At 39.6% G+C, this 17,686-nt stretch overlaps 2 protein-coding genes across 2 annotated transcripts; one reads left to right on the forward strand and one right to left on the reverse strand.

The window, feature by feature from the left end:
- The first annotated feature begins 6,535 nt into the window (after positions 1 to 6,535).
- On the forward strand, positions 6,536 to 11,172 carry LOC128491423 (olfactory receptor 1086-like). The gene is made up of 3 exons (XM_053463746.1): positions 6,536 to 6,572; positions 6,717 to 7,665; positions 11,130 to 11,172. The coding sequence occupies exons 1-3, from the start codon at positions 6,536 to 6,538 to the stop codon at positions 11,170 to 11,172; spliced, it is 1,029 nt and encodes a 342-aa protein (XP_053319721.1).
- A 4,335-nt stretch (positions 11,173 to 15,507) lies between these two features.
- On the reverse strand, positions 15,508 to 16,464 carry LOC128491424 (olfactory receptor 5I1-like). Its single transcript, XM_053463748.1, has one exon. It carries the CDS (start codon positions 16,462 to 16,464, stop codon positions 15,508 to 15,510), a length of 957 nt encoding a protein of 318 aa, XP_053319723.1.
- Positions 16,465 to 17,686: the final 1,222 nt, after the last annotated feature.

A 17,686-nucleotide genomic window follows, 5' to 3' on the forward strand; every position in this document is an offset into this window, starting at 1 on the left:
ATTCAAACAGAAGAAGCAATACAAGAAGGGTGGTTTACATTGGAGTCAGAAGTTTTTCACAACAAATAAGAATATGAGAAGTGATTCAAAAACTGAACAAAAAAATAATAATTTTATGGATTTCCATTCCCTTACTATGATTGAAAATAATATAGAAAATGTATCTCTAACGTGAGTGGGAATCCCAGAAAATACTCTATATTAGTGACTTACAGTATATGTAAGTAAGAGTTTGCTAACCTTCCCACAAATAAGTAATGCTTTCCAATTACCAAACAAAAAATATTTAATTACTTGAGTGTTGAAAACTTGGTGAACTCAATTAAAATATTAAATAAAGGTGATACATATAACTTACTGAAACATACCGTATTGGCTCGGATATAGGCCGCCCCCATATATAGGCCGCACCCTAAAAGTTGGGTGCTTTTTTAAAGAAAAAGTTTTTTTAATAGACATGCTGCCACTCTGTCCCCCCCCGAGATATGCTGCCACTCTGTCCTCCCCCCCGAGATATGCTGCCACTGTCCTCCCCCCCGAGATATGCTGCCACTGTCCCCCCCGAGATATGCTGCCACTCTGCCCCCCCTCCAACTTACCAGAGCAGACTCCCGGGTGTCTTGCGGGGCCGGCGGGGGACATCTACGCAATACCCGTATACAACTTCCGGTGCCGGCACTCAGGGCATGTGCCGGCACCGGAAGTTGTATACCCGTATTGCGTAGATGTCCCCCGCCGGCCCCGCAAGACACCCGGGAGTCTGCTCTGGTAAGTCTTGGGGGCAGAGGTAAAACGCATCATGCGGACGTTCACCGGCTGTGGCGATGCGCGTAAACAGCCTCCGCTGCCGGAACATCTGCACGGTGTGCTTTAACAATCTCCCTTGACGGAACTCCCCCCCGTGGGAATTCCCGGCAAGGGAGATTGTTAAAGCACATCGTGCAGACGTGCCGGCAGCGGGGGCTGTTTACGCGCATCGCTGCTGCCGGTAACGTCTGCACGATGCGCTTAGACAACCTCCCGTGCCGGCCCCCCCGTGGGAAGTGCTGGCAGGGGAGGCTGTCTGAGCGTATCAGAGAGTAGGATGCAGGTCCCCTGCACCGCTGCGGGGGATCTGTATCCTAAACCTGGTACCTGCCCGGCGCCCGGAACTGCATGTCCTGGGCGTCGGGCGCTAGACCCCGAATATAGGCCGCACCCCCACTTTAAGTCTTTAAAAAAAAAGGAAAAAGTGCGGCCTATATTCAAGCCAATACGGTATTTTCCAGTGATCAAAAAAAATATGGACAGAACTAATAAACATATTATCGGTAAGATCAAAGCACTGTAATTACAATTTGGGAAAACTTTACAGTTTGCACAATGCAGGTAACTTAGGTCAGGCATGTTCCCTTAGCATCTGCCAAACTCAGACTCGCCTATCAGACTGCCAAACAAAAAGCCTGATTTGTCATTCCACAGAACATGTTTCCATTGTTCCAGAATTTAGTGGTGGCGTGCTTAACATCACTCAATCTGATGCTTGGCATTGTACTTGGTGATGTGAGGCATGCATTCAGTGGCTTGGCTTTGAAAACCCATTCCATGAAGCTCCAGTCACACAGTTTTTATGCTGATATTAATGCCAATGAACGTTCATAACTCTTCAGCTATGGAATCAGCAGAGCGTTGGGGACGTTTACGCACCATGCGCCTCAGCACTTGGTGACTGTGCTCTCTGACATTACATGGTGTTTTGCTTTGTGGCTGAGTTGCTGCTGTTCCAAAACACTTCCACTGTCCAATAAAACTACTAATAGTTGACCATGGAATTTATATCAGGGATGAAATCTCATGAACTGACCTATTGCAAAGGTGGCACCTTATCAATTCACTGGGCTCTTCAAAGCACAAATGTTTGCAAATGCACACTGCATGGCTAGGTGCTTTATTTTATACATCTGTGGCAATGGGTCTGATTTCAGCTTCACCATGTATATAAAGGCATATTGTGTGTACAATCAACATCATAAACACTTATACATTTGTAAGTACTCTTTTGTGTTACAGCACCAACAAACAGTTAAATCATAGTCTGTAACATATTATAAAGAAGCGCATTATCAAACAAAGTATGTCGTACCAAGCACACAAAAACAATGTGGTATTACAGCAGGAGTGACACATACAATTGAGGGTTGGTGTCAGGGGTTGGGCTGACCTGGGGCCAGTTCATAATGAATGGGCCAGTTCATAATTCTTCAAAAAGAACAGTCCCTTTCTCAATTTCAGGGAGGCAGAAACACAGCGGGGTCACGTAACGCTAGGCTGCTCACAGTGTTCAGGTGAGACAAGAGAGATTGCGAGAGGGAGCGGCTAAATATGAATATATCTACTTTAGAATCAGAATGTATATATAAGTGTGTGTTACATTACATTTATATATAAAGCGCCGTCCGATTCCGCAGCGCTGTTACACTCATTAGAACAATTTATAAACACATACATTAACACATACAATAGAGACTTGGGCACCAGGGGGCTCTTCGTGTTAGTCTTCGTGCTCGTCTTCGGGGGGAAAAAAAAATCTTCGTATTCCGCGAATATTCGCCTGTTCCTGTCTTCTCTTCGGGTGAGTATTCGTGGACATTCTTCATGTTCGGTTTTTCTTCGTTTTCCCAGTTAAAGGGTTAATACGGGGTTAACGCAGCTCTGGCGCCAGGAGTTTAAATGTACGTATGAGCAACTCTATTGGTCGTCAGCAGGGGGCTCGTCTGCCATTGGTCGATGGCAGACGAGCCCCCTGCTGGCGACCAATAGGGTCACTCGTACAGACTGTTAAACTCCTGGCGCCGTAACTCACCCGTGTAAGAGTAACTTACTTCGTGTTCGTTTTCATGTTCGCCCGAAGACGAATGCACAAGTCTAGTTTTCAGAGAGGTTTTGAAAGTCGCGTATGAGGCAGAAAGTCTGACGGAACGGGGAACGTGTAAACATGAATATGTATGTGAGCATAATTTGTAGATGAAAGTGTGTGTTAGCATGGATGTGTGGAATCTCACATCTTTTGTATAAAATATTAAGCAAGAATAGAACATCCTAAAATGTGTGATCTGACCAAGTACACATATTTAAAATTAAGATTGTAGCAGAGGCATTATTAAACACTATTATTATGTCTTACAGAAAGAGAAGGCATGTATGGAGGAATACAAAACATAAAGGAGAAAGAGATGGCAAGCACAGAGGAATTTAAGACATAAAGGGGAAAGAGATGGTGGGCATGGAGCAATATAAGGCAAGGGGGAAAGAGATGGCAGCGTTGGAGGAATATAGGACTTATAGGACGGATTTCCGCTCCCGTTTACCCCTGCGATAATCCGTAGGTTCGCCGTCAGGAGTTAAAGGCCTCTCACCACCTCAAAATAAATATGTCTAAGACTTTGCCTTTCTATCACTGTCGACGGTACCACAATCTCTCCTTCACCACAAGTCCGCTGCCTCGGAGTGACCCTAGACTCAAACCTATCTTGTGTATCCCTCACATCAAATCACTTTCTAAATCCTGCCACAACTAACTACTCAACATTTCCAAAATTTGTCCATTCCTGACTGCCAGCATCGCAGTCAACTAAACCACTCCCTCATAATCTCCTGTCTAGACTACTGCAACAACCTACTTACCGGTCTCCCTCTCTCCCGACTATCTCCCCTCCAGTCTGTCCTCAATGCCTCTGCCAGACTAATCTATCTCACCCGACTCTCTGCATCTGCCGCACCTCTCTGCGAGTCCCTCCACTGGCTCCCCATCCATAGCAGAATTAAATTCAAAATACTAACTTTATCATACAAAGCTCTCACTAACACCACTCCCCTCTACCTGTCCTCCCTCATCAGCAAATATACTCCAGCCTGCCCTCTAAGATCCAACAATGACCTGCAGGACCCTTCATTCCTCTTGTATCTGTAGGTCAATCGCTGTATTGTACTTGTCGTTATCTGTAAAATTTTCATCTTGTACAGCGCTGCAGAATCTGTCGGCACTTTATAAATAAAGTTTAATAATAATAACTCTTGGAGCGGGGAGACAGGCCAAGTTCCCCGTCAGGAGTTAAAGGGTCGTGCAAGCGACTCTATTGGTCGCCTGCAGGGGCCTCCGCTGGCATCAACCAATTGTTTTTCAGGGTTTAGGCTAAGCACCTTAGGAACTAAGGCCCCTTAAACAGTGAAGGGTAATGTTTATTCTACAGCATACAAACACATTATAGATATGTGTATGCTTTCAACTTTGTGGCACCAGTTTGAGGAAGACCATTTCCTGTTCCCGCATGACTGTGCCCCTGTGCACAAAGCAAGGTCCGTAAAGACATGGTTTAATACGTTTGGTGTGGAGTGGCCTGCACATAGCCCTGACATTAACCCTATTATTATTGTTATTTATTGTTCTATATAGCACCATCATATTCCTTAGCACTGTACAATGGAACAGCTTTGGGATGAATTGGAATGTCAATTGTATGCCAGACCCTCATATCCAACATCAGTGCCTAACCTCACAAAAGTTATTTTGTCTGTACGGGCACAAATTTAAACAGACACAGTCCAAGATCTTGTGGAAAGCCTCCCTGAGTAGCAGAGGCTGTTAGAGTCATAAAGGAGGGTTCCAAATCCATATTAATTCTCATGGTTTTGGAATTACCAAGCTCATATAGTTGTGATGGTCAGGTGATCACATACGTTTGGTCATTTAGTGTGATGAATGAATTTAGTGTAATGAATCTTACTTTACGGTTCAATTAAAACAAAAGAGACATTAATTTTAATGTTGATTAATGTTTAATTGATGTAAATGTATTCAAATTTGACTTTATATCCAAAATAGGCTGTAAGAAATTGTTGTTATGTATGATGTGGATGCAGCCATTTGTGTATTGTTAAATTAACTCTGATGAAATACATTTAGTTATCCTAAATCCCCCTGAGAACAGATAAATTATATAAAATCACATATGAGGAGACTGAAAATGCATTATACCTCTACAACAGCAAGTGCATAATAAGTCATGCAGAAAAAGGACTTGATATCAAGAGTCTCATAATTGTTACTTTTACAAAATATATGATCCTGAAGAAACAACAGCAAAAGGAAAAAAAAGAAATATTATTGAAATAAAACAGCAAATCTATGAAGATGGAGATATGTATAAAAAGTAAGTGGATTTAAACATGCATGGGATTAGTGTAACGCTATCCTGAATTTATCAAGATCATAGACTGATTAATATCTGCATCTTTACATCATGGAAAATTGGCAGACTAGATGGGCCGAATAACTCTTTTCTGCCATCAAATTCTATGTTTCCATGTTTCTATACTAATTGCAATTTGTTTTGTGTGCTGAAAAAAAACCAAAGTTAATAAACAGCTAAAATAGGGTGAACCAAAACATCTGCCTCCAGATATACAGAAAATCAGTGGTGCATCTTCGGCTAGCGGAGTAACAAAAAATGTAAACACTGGCAGGATTTGAGAACACATCTGCATTCATACACAAATATAAAGATGCATGGAGCTTTTTTACCTTACTCCCAAAAATCTCTGATAAACCCAGAAAACTGTACCACTTACTTTCCCCCGAAACATCTTGTGCTTGTTCAAATGACAGTTTTTCCTGCATACATATACGTATTCACGTATCTATAGCTAAGGTATATGTATATACTACATATGTGGATATACTGGAAAAAAGCATATTTCTAATTTATATGGATATACACCTAGTTTGAAATACCTATGTACAAGTACAGAGGGAGTTTAAATCTATTTTCATTTTTTCTTTCAAAAGGCTTACATTTTCTCATAACATGTAGTTTCAAAATCTCTACCTTCACAGTCAGTACAGTGTTATAGTCTCACACACAATATCTAATGATAAAACATCACACAAAGCTTTCAAATGTTAAAATACCCAATACCACACAATTCTGTGTTCATTTCTACATTCATGCAACCATAACTGTTCTTCACTTTTACATAACGGCAATGATCAAAGATCAAACTACTGTTTCTTGTTAAGGCCAGTAGAAAATCATTTGTTGTGATCTCTGCACTCTCTAATTTGTTGTCGCCTCTGCTACTTCGTTCCCTGAGAATTATGATTCTGTACTACACAATGATAGATTGAGTAAGTACACATGTTGTAGCAAAACCCCTGCATGAGAGGCAAGAGTTATGTGGCTCTGTAATCATCAAAGGAGGGTTCAAACTGTGCAAAATCTGTATTCTCTACAGCTGACTCTTTTCAGAATGTGTTCTTGGGCTATGGATAGACCTGTTCCTCAGACAGACTTCTCCAGTCTGTCACAACATCCACCGGACACTAAAGAATACCATGTTCTTTTACCTAATCAATACCTATGCTCATTATATTTTCCTCTAATTTCACAGACACTTTCATAGCCAAAGATATCTACACACTGCTCAATGTTCATATACACATATGTAACATTCTATGTGGGGACACATGAACAATTCTGTATATTAACACCACCAGAAAATGCCACAGCTAACCTATGTTAGGCAAAGCAACCAAGGTAGGTGTATTATATATTAACCAGGTATTTTATTAGAAACTGCTTAAAATATTACCTCCTAGGTCTCCTATGTTCAGCCCCACAGTTTGGCAAGTAACATTAGCTTTTTCACTAGCATTTTGACGCAATAAGTTGGCTTTTTAGTAAATCTCTATCATTGCTTTAATTTTCTATGTGGATTTGTATCTACAGGACATAACACTTCATCTGTGGATACCTTTAACTTCTTAGGATTTAGTGACCAATTGAATATTCATGTCATTCTGTTCCCACTATTTTTGTCAATGTACATTATCACTGTTTCTGGAAACCTGGGGATTATGCTGCTCATATGGACAGATTCTCAACTTCACAACCCAATGTATTTCTTTCTGGCTAATCTTTCCTTTATTGACTTTTGGTATTCTTCAGGAATCACTCCTAAAATGTTAGTTGATTTACTATACCAAGAGAAAAACATATCTTACTTGGGATGTGCCTTTCAAATGTATTTTTTCATTGCTTTGGGCAGTACAGAAAGTTTTCTTCTGGCAGCTATGGCCTTTGATCGTTATGTTGCCATATGCAATCCTCTGCTTTATTTAATGAAAATGACAAAGAAGATGTGCATTCAGCTGTTGACTGGAGCATATGTAGGTGGCTTTGCTCACTCTTTAATTCAGACATGCACCACTTTTCGGTTATCATTCTGTGGCTCTCATCAAATTAGACATTTCTTTTGTGATATCCCACCACTGCTAAAATTATCCTGCTCTGATATTAAAATAAATGAATTGGTTTTATCTTTATTCGCCTCTTCTGTTACTGTAAGTTCCATTATTGTTATTGTTATATCATATGCTTCCATTTTATATGCCGTGCTAAAAACTAGATTGTTTCAGGGACGACGCAAAGCTTTCTCAACATGTGGCTCTCATTTTATTTGTGTCATTCTTTTTTACAGCACAGTTCTCTTCATGTATATGAGACCCAGCTCAAATTATTCTTTAGACCAAGACAGGATTATCTCTATAGTTTATACGCTGGTTATTCCCATGCTGAACCCTCTTATATACAGTCTACGAAACCATGAAATGAAACAAGCTCTCAAGCGAGTAAACCAGAAATTAATGATTGTAAAGAGACTTTAATTAACCCGTCATCACATCACCATTATTTAAAAAATCTCAAAGACTGTTTTTGCACAATGGTAATAGCTGTCAGTTTGTTTTCCAGGTATCTACATTAGAGTCTGTTACTTTATAGAGATCAGGTCACAGACCAGAGTTAAGAAAGGCAACTTGTGTGATCCCACTTTTGGATTCAGTTTGATTAAACAGTTAGCATTACAATATACAATTATGATTTAACATTGGTATTAAAATGGAAACCAAACATACAATATCTTATATCATACTTATGTTTCCTCGTGTTAGTAAATCACTTTAGCTCTTAAGTATAAAGCACTCTGTCTGTCTTCACTGTATCATTCTTACAATGAGAACTTTTTGTATTCGATTCATGACATGGCATTCGCTTGTTATCTCTCTCAACAGCATTTTCTTCATTCGTTAACGTAAAATAACACACTCTGTAAAGACTGAGTGTCTTTTTCTGTTTTATATATTTGCATACTCAATACAACCATGGAAAATTCACATTATCTCTTAGTAAAGTTATATTAATGAAGTAAATGTGCTTTCTCACAGAAGTAGATAAAAAAATATACCTTAGATAAAACTACATGTACCAGATTCAGGAAGTGATTTACTCCTTTGCTAGTAGCTGCATATGAATGCCCCATATCTTACAGCAGCTTAGATGTGCAGGTCAATAACTTCCTTTAGTAGTTAGAGCAAGCTGGAACAGAAAAAAATCCACATCTTTTTTTCTAGATATTTTTATCTTGGCTTGCTATAGCATTAATGTATACATTAGATACTAGTGAAAGTCTTAGGGGCTCTCTTTATAATTGTTAAAATGTACTTTATACTTGTAATGTGAAATCTTGGGCATAATAAGCAGGTGGTATAAATGTACTAGAAAGCATCATGAAATAATTACTTCACATAATGTAGGTATGCTGCTGGAGTAGGTAAGATAAAGAGGTAAGTCCTGATGTATGGACTTACCTGTTTATCTCCCTAACGTTCAGGAGGGGAGTCACGCAACTTTGTTTTGAATGACCCAGCAGGGGCAGCTGCATCAAAGGAGGCTCAGGCTTCACTGGGTAAGTGAGCTGCATGTATGTTAGCATCTGTCTGTGTATGTTAGTGTGTGCCTGCCTGGGTATGTACAGTATGTTAGTGCCTGTCTGGGTATGTTAATTTGTGTGTGTGTGTCTGTGTATATTAGTGTGCGTCCGACTGGGAATTTTCATGTGTGTGTCTGTATGTTAGTGTGTTTCTGGCTATGTATTTTATAGTGTCTATCTGAGTATGTTAGTGTATGCCTGCCTGGGTATGTATGTGTCTGGGTATGTTAGTGTGTATCTGTCTGGGTAAATAAGAGTGTGCCTGGCTGGTTATTTTAGTGGGTGTGTGAACCTGTCTACTAATGTGTATCTATGGTATGTAATTTAGTGTCTTCCTGGGTATGTTAGTGTGTGTCTGCCTGGACATTTTAATGTGTCTGTCTGGGTATGTATGTGTGTCTGTGTATGTATGTGTGTGTCTGGGTATTTAAGTGTGTGTCTGTATGTGTGTGTCTGTGTGTTAGTGTGGGTCTGGGTATGTATGTTAGTGTGGGTCTAGGTATGTATGCTAGCGTCTGCCTGGGTGTGCATGTGTGTCTGCCTGAGTATGTTAACTTGTGTCTGCCAGGGAATTTAGTGTGTGTGTCTGTATGTTAGTGTGTGTCTGGGTATTTATGATACTGTCTGTTTGAGTATGTATATTAGTGTCTGCCTGGGTATGTTAGTGTATGTGTCTGGGTACGTTTTATGTTAGAATGGGTACCTGGGTATGTTAGCATGTGTATATGGGTTTGTTAGTGAAAGTGTCTGTGAATGTTAGTATGTTAACATCTGTCTGTGAGTATGTTAGTGAATGTGTGACTGGGTATGTTAGTGTGTGTTTTAGTATTTTAGGGTGTGAACATGTGCCTTTGGGTATGTTAGTGTGTGTGCCTGGGTATGTTAGTTAAAGTGGGTGTGTTTAGGTGTTAGTGTATGTGAACATGTGTCTTTGGATATGTTAGCATGAGTGCCTGGATATGTTTGTTTATTTTAGTGAGTGAACATGTGTCTTTGTCTAAAATAACTCACAAGTGTCTGCGCACCCAATTAATAAGTGAAAAACATTATATGTGAAACACAAATAAAATAATATATATGGGAATACCCTTCCAGCGAGAATTTCCACTCCACACAGAGTATACTCACTCTACTCTGAGAGGCCTCTGTCTTGGTTGCAGTGCCGGCATTTCATGCTGATCGCCGGAATATGACATCATATCCGGCACTCAGCAGTGAAGCAGCACGCCCGCGGCAGAGCAGCAAGACAGAGCCTGCTGCCCACCTTTGTGACCTCGGATTGTACCTGTTAAACAGTTTGCCTGCTTCCTGCCTTTGTGACCTCGGATCATACCGATTAACCTACTGTTTTCTGCCAGCCTCAGTGACCTCAGATTGCAGCTGTTTAACCTCTGCATGTCTCCTGCCTATGTAACTTCGGTCTGTCTCTGTTTATCCCATTGGAACTATTTGTGATCAGTGAGTACTGTATTCTACCTTGTATTCCTGCATTTGGTCTCTCACGCCACACCTCCCCTTAAACGGGACATAACACACACAGAAGTACACATGCATGCTCAAGCATCCACATAAAATAAAATAAATATATTCGGGGCCAATACAAACCATTGTGTGGAAATCTGTTCATAAACAGGACTATGCATAGGACATGTGGTCATGCGTTTAGACTGGAAGAAAGGAGATTTAGACTAAAGCAGAGGAAAGGGTTTTTTTTACAGTAAGGACAATAAGGATGTGGAATTCTCTGCCTGCAGAGGTAGTTTTATCAGAGTCTGTACAGACGTTTAAACAGCAACTGGATGGATACCTGGAAAAACATAATATTCGGGGATATAATCTTTAATTATGGGGAAACAGCTTATTCATCCAAGGAGAAATCTGACTGCCATTTTGGGGTCAAGAAGGAATTTTTTTCCCTGGTTAGTGCAAAATTGGAAAGAACGAAACTGGGGTATTTTTTTTATTTTTTTGCCTTCTTTTGGATCAACAGCAACAAATTAACAGATATAGGAAAGGCTGAACTTGATGGACGCATGTCTTTTTTTCAGCCTATGTAACATATACGACTGACCTATAAGGAAAATACAAACACAATAACATTGTAGGAGCAAGGCCAACAACTGTTTAAGCAGCCTAGTCACATATTGATCTATTCCTAACCAATAAAAACAGGCCCCACTAAATACTCCGACAAACATATTACAAAAAAACAATTTAAAGAAAAATATGGTTCCTGACACTGATGGGTTCATAAATCTATTTTTCAAGACCTTTGAATTGAAATTCATGTGCTTGATCTATTTATGGAGATAAGTGAAAACTATATGTAAAAAGAAATGTTATCGGCGAACATACATCCAATCCTGAAGCCAGATAACGATAAGACTAAAATCCTAAACTATAGAATAATCTCTCTCATAAATGTGGACACAAAAATGTATTCTTTAGTTCTAACAGAAGCCACTGGAACAGCAGGCCAAAACGCACAACAAACAGGGTTTGTTGGTTCCATTGTGAATGGCAAATTTGCCTCACATTTTGGTTCTGGACTGCTCTTTAAAACCTTAAAGAGCTTCCGATGGTAACACTTTTTACATTATAAATTGTACAATAACTTTTACAAAGTCTGTCACCAATTGTTTCCTCACAGTCTTAAACTATGTATCGTTAAATGTCTACAGGTGTACAAAGATAAAATGTTGTCAACGGTTATGTGACATGTTATCTTTAAATTATGAACCAAATGATTTTACATGTATTAATTTGAAGGTATAGCCTTGTACAACAATAACAGTTCACTTCTAGATAAACTTTTATAAAAAAAAAAAAAGAATATAAACACACAGGACAGCAAGAGAACAGCGACAAAATTCTTAATAAGCAAAACCACAAACTATAAAATTATTCTAAATGAACAATAATAAGTTGAATAATTAAAGGATTAAACAAATGCAATACAAATTTTAATGAAATCAAATTTGTATAAATCAAAGCATTAACCAATCAAAATAGAAATTCTAAGGAATCATCTATTCACCATGCAATATAGATTAAATGGAGGATAATCAATATAATCATGAGCATTGACAGTTAAAAATAGAAAGATTAATGATTAATAATGCTGATATGTATAGTCAGATGAATGGAAATAAATATACGAACAGTGATATACCTTTCTTCACTACCCTAGTAAAGTTCTACATCTTCAGGTGTATTAGTTGTATCCACTCTATAAAATGGGCTGCCCATGTTTTTTTCTGTTTACCACTATGTATCTGTCATTCTTATTGCCCTTTAACTCCTGATGGTGAACCTACAGATTTACGCTCCCGTTAACCCCTGCAATGCTGCGTAGATAATGGGAGTGGAAATCCATAGGTACGCCGTGAGGAGTTAAGGACCTTTAACTCTTGGAGCGCGGAGACAGGCCATGTTCCCCGTCAGGAGTTAAAGGACCGAGTAAGTGACTCTGTTGGTTGATGCGAGAGGAGGCCTCTGCAGGCGACCAATAGAGTCGCTCGCATGGCCCTTTAACTTCTGAAGGCGGAACTTGGCCTGGAGAGACCATGGTCTCCCCGCTCCAAGAGTTAAAGGTCTGTACAAGCGACTCTACTGGTCATTCGTATGGACCTGTAACTATTGGAGTGAGGAGACCAGTGGTCTCCCCCGGCCAAGTTGCGGCATCAGGATTTTTAAAGTCTGTACCAGCGACTCTATTGGTCGCCAGCAGAGGGCTCATCTGCCATCAACCAATGCAGTGCAGGTGCACTTCATTGGTTGATGGTAGAGGAGGCCCCTGCCAGCCACCAATAGAGTTGCTTGTATGAACCTTTAAAATCCTGGCGCCAAAGCTGCTGCGTAGTGCGTACCGCGTTAATCCCGTATTAACCCCTTCTACAAAACATGGCACAAAATGAAGAAAAAAAACAAAACACGAAGAATGCAAATGAATATTCGCCAGAACCAAACACAGGAACGGGCTAAAATTCGTGGAATAGGAAGATTTTTTCCCCCACGAACACGAAGAGTTGGCCGGCGCCCAAGTCTACTAATTACTTCCTCTACTAAGGGCTACAATTCACATCAACATGTTTCTCTGAGAATTATGGATTTTTTTTTCCATACAGCTGGTATGAATTTATTATTTAAATGTATCTGCTTGTCTCACATTTCAATATGAAAAGACCTTCCATTAGCAGTGGTATTTATTTCATGGTTAAGTTACTCCACCAGCTCAGAGCCAGAGGCTGGGGCTATGTAACAAGTTCACTGGGGTGTAAATAACTGTCAGGACTCGGGTGATCAGGTCGGGTAGGAGCCCATGCGCAGGGGATACTTGGGGTTCAGTCTGTAACCCCCAGTGCAGGATTATGCAAACAAAGACAACACAAGCAGAAATCCAGGTAATGCAGTGTATTTTATGTATATAACAGGACCAGCAAATAAGGGTAATACAGTCTAAGCAAGAAACGTATGGCAAAATAAAATACCGGTAATAAGTCTTTTGGCAGGGAGCCCGCTTGGAAGGGCACAACAGACAGAGAGCCCGCTTGAAAGGGCACAAAAGGCACACAGCCCGCTTGGAAGGACACAAAGCAGGGAGTCCACTTGGAGGGACACAAAGCAGGGAGTCCACTTGGAGGGGACACAAAGCAGGGAGTCCACTTGGAGGGGACACAAAGCAGGGAGTCCACTTGGAGGGGACACAAAGCAGGGAGTCCACTTGGAGGGGACACAAAGCAGGGAACCAGGAACAGTACAGGTGCAGAGCCACAGCAGGAAGGTCCATAGACTTAAATACAAAGGCCCTGACTGAGGGGCAGGGCAGGTTCATAAAGGCAAGGTAATCCAGATAACAAGGCCCAGCTGAATGTATGGACTAGGGCTCAACCCAGGTAACAAGGCACACCTGATCCTAGTAATTGAGTTCTGAGTGCTCCAGAGGGCGGACGGTGGCCACTAGTGGTAGCAGAGTTCTATACAACAGGTATGAAAAAGCGATGGTTCAGGCAGTGAAAAAGTGGTTCCTGACAATAACACATTTTCTGTTGCATGGAAATTAAAAGGGTGGCGCAATATCTACACCTATACCCTAACTAATTTTGCTACTGACTTTATCCTATCTTTGCTTACTTGACATTGACACCATCTCTCTTGATCTGGCCCTGCCCTTTTCTTGTTGCAGTAATTAGTAATTGAGACAAAGCCTCAAGAGTAAGCCTCCTGGCATGTTCCTAGATATGGATATTGCATATAAAATGATAATCTCAAAGGGTTATTCGTGAAACATAGCTCTAAACATCTACTCTTATTCTGCCAATGGGGTCTATTCACAAAACTGTGTATGCTTCCAAGAAAAAATGCAAAAGCAGTAAAATTGTTTTATACCTCACAAAAAAGAGAGCTGTTTTTTTTTAAATGTAAATATTTTATCCCTCCTCACCTCAATAGACAAGGAATGAAGGGAGCAGGTGACAAAAATCTATGTTAACCCCATCCCAATTGGAACAGGATAAGGGGTGTGGAAGAAGCATGGCTGGGCATGCGTGCTTTCCTTATGTTTTTTTCCATTAAACATTAATGTTGAAAAGGGTTACATTTTATGAGTTTCAGGTTAGGGAAAATTGAAATTGAACTTCAATTCATATTATTTCCTGGAGGTCACAAAAGATAGTGGTTGCGCATAGAGGAGAAGAAAGTCACAATAATATAATATGTGGCTGGCACCGTGTGGTAAGGAGTTAAGGAATGGATACTCCCCATTTTTTGGGGACTTAAGCAATTAGTCCCACAAAACTTGCATGGGCGATACAATCCTCGCCTGGGGATATCTTTAGCAGCAGTCCTGTGTAGTTCTTTTTTTTGGTTCTCAGGATAAGGTGCACATAAAAAGTTAAACAGAAATAGGCATAGTGCTTTCTGTATAATAAAATGAATAAAACAAATAAAAACAGTTCACTATATACTCACAATATGGTGAGCAATAAATGGATTGCTCACACCTTCTGGCGTAGGTGGAATGATCCCCCCCCAAGGATATAAACTTGCGTGTTTAAAACAATAAAAGGATACCAGGAGCAGAAAAGAATGGTTTTTAAAAAAACTTATTTATTTTCAGCACTATGCCTATTTCTGTTTAACTTTTTATGTGCACCTTATCCTGAGAACCAAAAAAAAGAACTACACAGGACTGCTGCTAAAGATATCCCCAGGCGAGGATTGTATCGCCCATGCAAGTTTTGTGGGACTAATTGCTTAAGTCCCCAAAAAATGTGAGTATCCATTCCTTAACTCCTTACCACACGGTGCCAGCCACATATTATATTATTGTGACTTTCTTCTCCTCTATGCGCAACCACTATCTCCTGTGACCTCCAAGTTATTTACCAAGCCAAGAAGAGGAAACCTTGGCGAGTGGGCTGCTGCTATTTATAGGACTATTTATTTTATTGCTGTTTTTATTGCTCTTAGCGCTTTTACCTTCCTATTTTTTGCTGCATCATATTATTTCCTGTAACTTGTTACATATACATACTGTATACATATATATAAATATATATATATTTTTAAAAATGTAATTATAATAAAAGCAAAATGATGGTGTCTGGCACTTGAATGCCCTCAAAAACAAAACATTAGTACATTTGCGACTTCTTTTGATGCCAGAGCCAGCTACTAAAATCCAGTCTGGTCTTAACTTCACTAACCACTCAAGCCAAAAGTGTCCCTAACATGAAGTGTTGATTTCAATACACTTATAATATCCTTATTTCTAAAACTATAAATCATTGGATTTAGTAAGGGCATCACCACCGCATAGAACACTGTAGCCACAGCTCCGTTGCCGTTGGAAGATTTGGATTTGGGACTCAAATATGCATATGTGAGTGTCCCAAAAAGTAAAGTCACCGACATTATATGTGATACACATGTTGAAAATGCTTTTTTTCTCCCCTTATTAGATTTCATCTTCAGTATGACAGTGAAGATGGTGACATAAGACATAAGGATGATGAAGATGGAAGATATTATAATAGCTGAAGAAAGAATAAACAAAATCCACTCATTAAGAGAAGTATCTGTACAAGAAACATCTAATAATGGAGGAAAGTCACAAGCAAAATGATGAAGGGTATTGGAAGAACAAAAAGAGAGACTAAATGTGCAACATATCTCAATAACTGAATGCAGGAAACCAGCTGCATAAGCTACAGATATTAGAGACACACAAGTCTGTGTCTGCATCACCAAGACATAGTTTAATGGTTTGCAGATTGCAACATATCGATCATAAGCCATTACTGCAAAGAGGAAACATTCAGCGCTACCCAAAAAACAGAAGACAAAGAGTTGGACTGCACAGCCAATATAAGAGATTGACTTCTTCTCAGAAAGGAAATTTACTAGCATTTTAGGGACAATATCTGAAGAATAGCAGAGATCTAAAAAAGAAAGACTAGTAATAAAACAGTACATGGGCGTGTGCAGTTGAGTATTATGATAAACGAGAAAAATTATTCCCCCATTTCCAAAAACCGTCATCATATACATTAGTGAAAATAGCAGGAAAAAAACTATTTTATCTTCGGGTTTTGTACAGAAGTCTATTAGAATAAACTCCGTTACCCTAGAACTGTTGATCGAGTTGGACAATTCCATTAACAATAATGAATAATGCCTGCAAAACAAATGCCTATAGTTTAGCTTAATCACAGATGTATACAGAAAACAATGTTTTCAGTCTCAAAGGCATTTCAACTGAGTGGCATTCTTATTGTTGTATTAAAAACAAACATCTGGGGTTTAGAGCCCATGGCAGATTTATAGAAGTGGAGTAAAGAAGCTCACATGCTTGGGTGGGCATATAAATGATATATATGATACCAATGAGCAATAGGTATATACTGTATAATATAAGCAATACATACATTTACAGTGCCCCCACTAATATTAACAATATGACCAAATAAGGCTGTGTTTCTATTGTTTAACCTTTTGATCTTTTCTTTAAAAACTACACAAAAATGTAGAGTAACACATAGACCAAATTCCCTTAGTAGTTCATTACAATGGGTAAGACCAAAGAATATTGCTGTAATGTGCAGCAAAAGTGCAGCAAAAGATTGTCGGGCTTCACAAAATGGGAAGTGGCAATAAGAAAATAGCAGGAGAATTGAAAATGCCAATTTCCATTATCAGGACAATAATTAAGTCATTTCAGTAAACTGTTTCAAAAATGTTATAAATCAACCTGGAAGAGGACATATGTCTATATTGTCTCAACACACTGTGAAGAGGATGGATCGAGTGGCCAAAAAATCTCCAAGGATCACAACTGAAGAATTGCAGAATTTTTTTGCGTCTTGGGTCAGAAAGTCTCCAAAACTATAATTAGACGTCACCTACATCACTACAAGTTGTTTGGAGGAGTTTCAAGAAAAAAAGCCTCTACTCTTATACGAGTATTCAGTTTGCTAGAGACTACCGAAACTTCAAAAGCGGTCGGATTTTATGCTCAGATGAAACCAAAATAGAGCTTTTGAGCAATAAGCACCAGAGGTGGGTTTGGAGCACACAGAGGTAGCCATTTGGAAAAGTACCTCATTGCCACGGTTAAAAATGGTGGTGGCTCTTTAATGTTTTTGAGCTGTTTTTCAGCCAGAGGACCGGGACATTTTTTTAAGTATTCATGGCATATAGCCTCATATGGCCTCATATTATACATTTGTATTATTTGAGCCTGAGACTAGCTTAGCGCACCAACATTTTTTCTTTTCCCTTCATGGCATTATTGACTATAAAATATCAACAGATATTAAATGAACACCTGGCTCTCTTTGTCAGAAATCTTAAAATGGGCTGTGGTTGAATCTTCCAGCGG

Source organism: Spea bombifrons, chromosome 4, assembly GCF_027358695.1.
Source record: "Spea bombifrons isolate aSpeBom1 chromosome 4, aSpeBom1.2.pri, whole genome shotgun sequence".
Lineage (NCBI taxonomy): Eukaryota > Metazoa > Chordata > Amphibia > Anura > Pelobatidae > Spea > Spea bombifrons.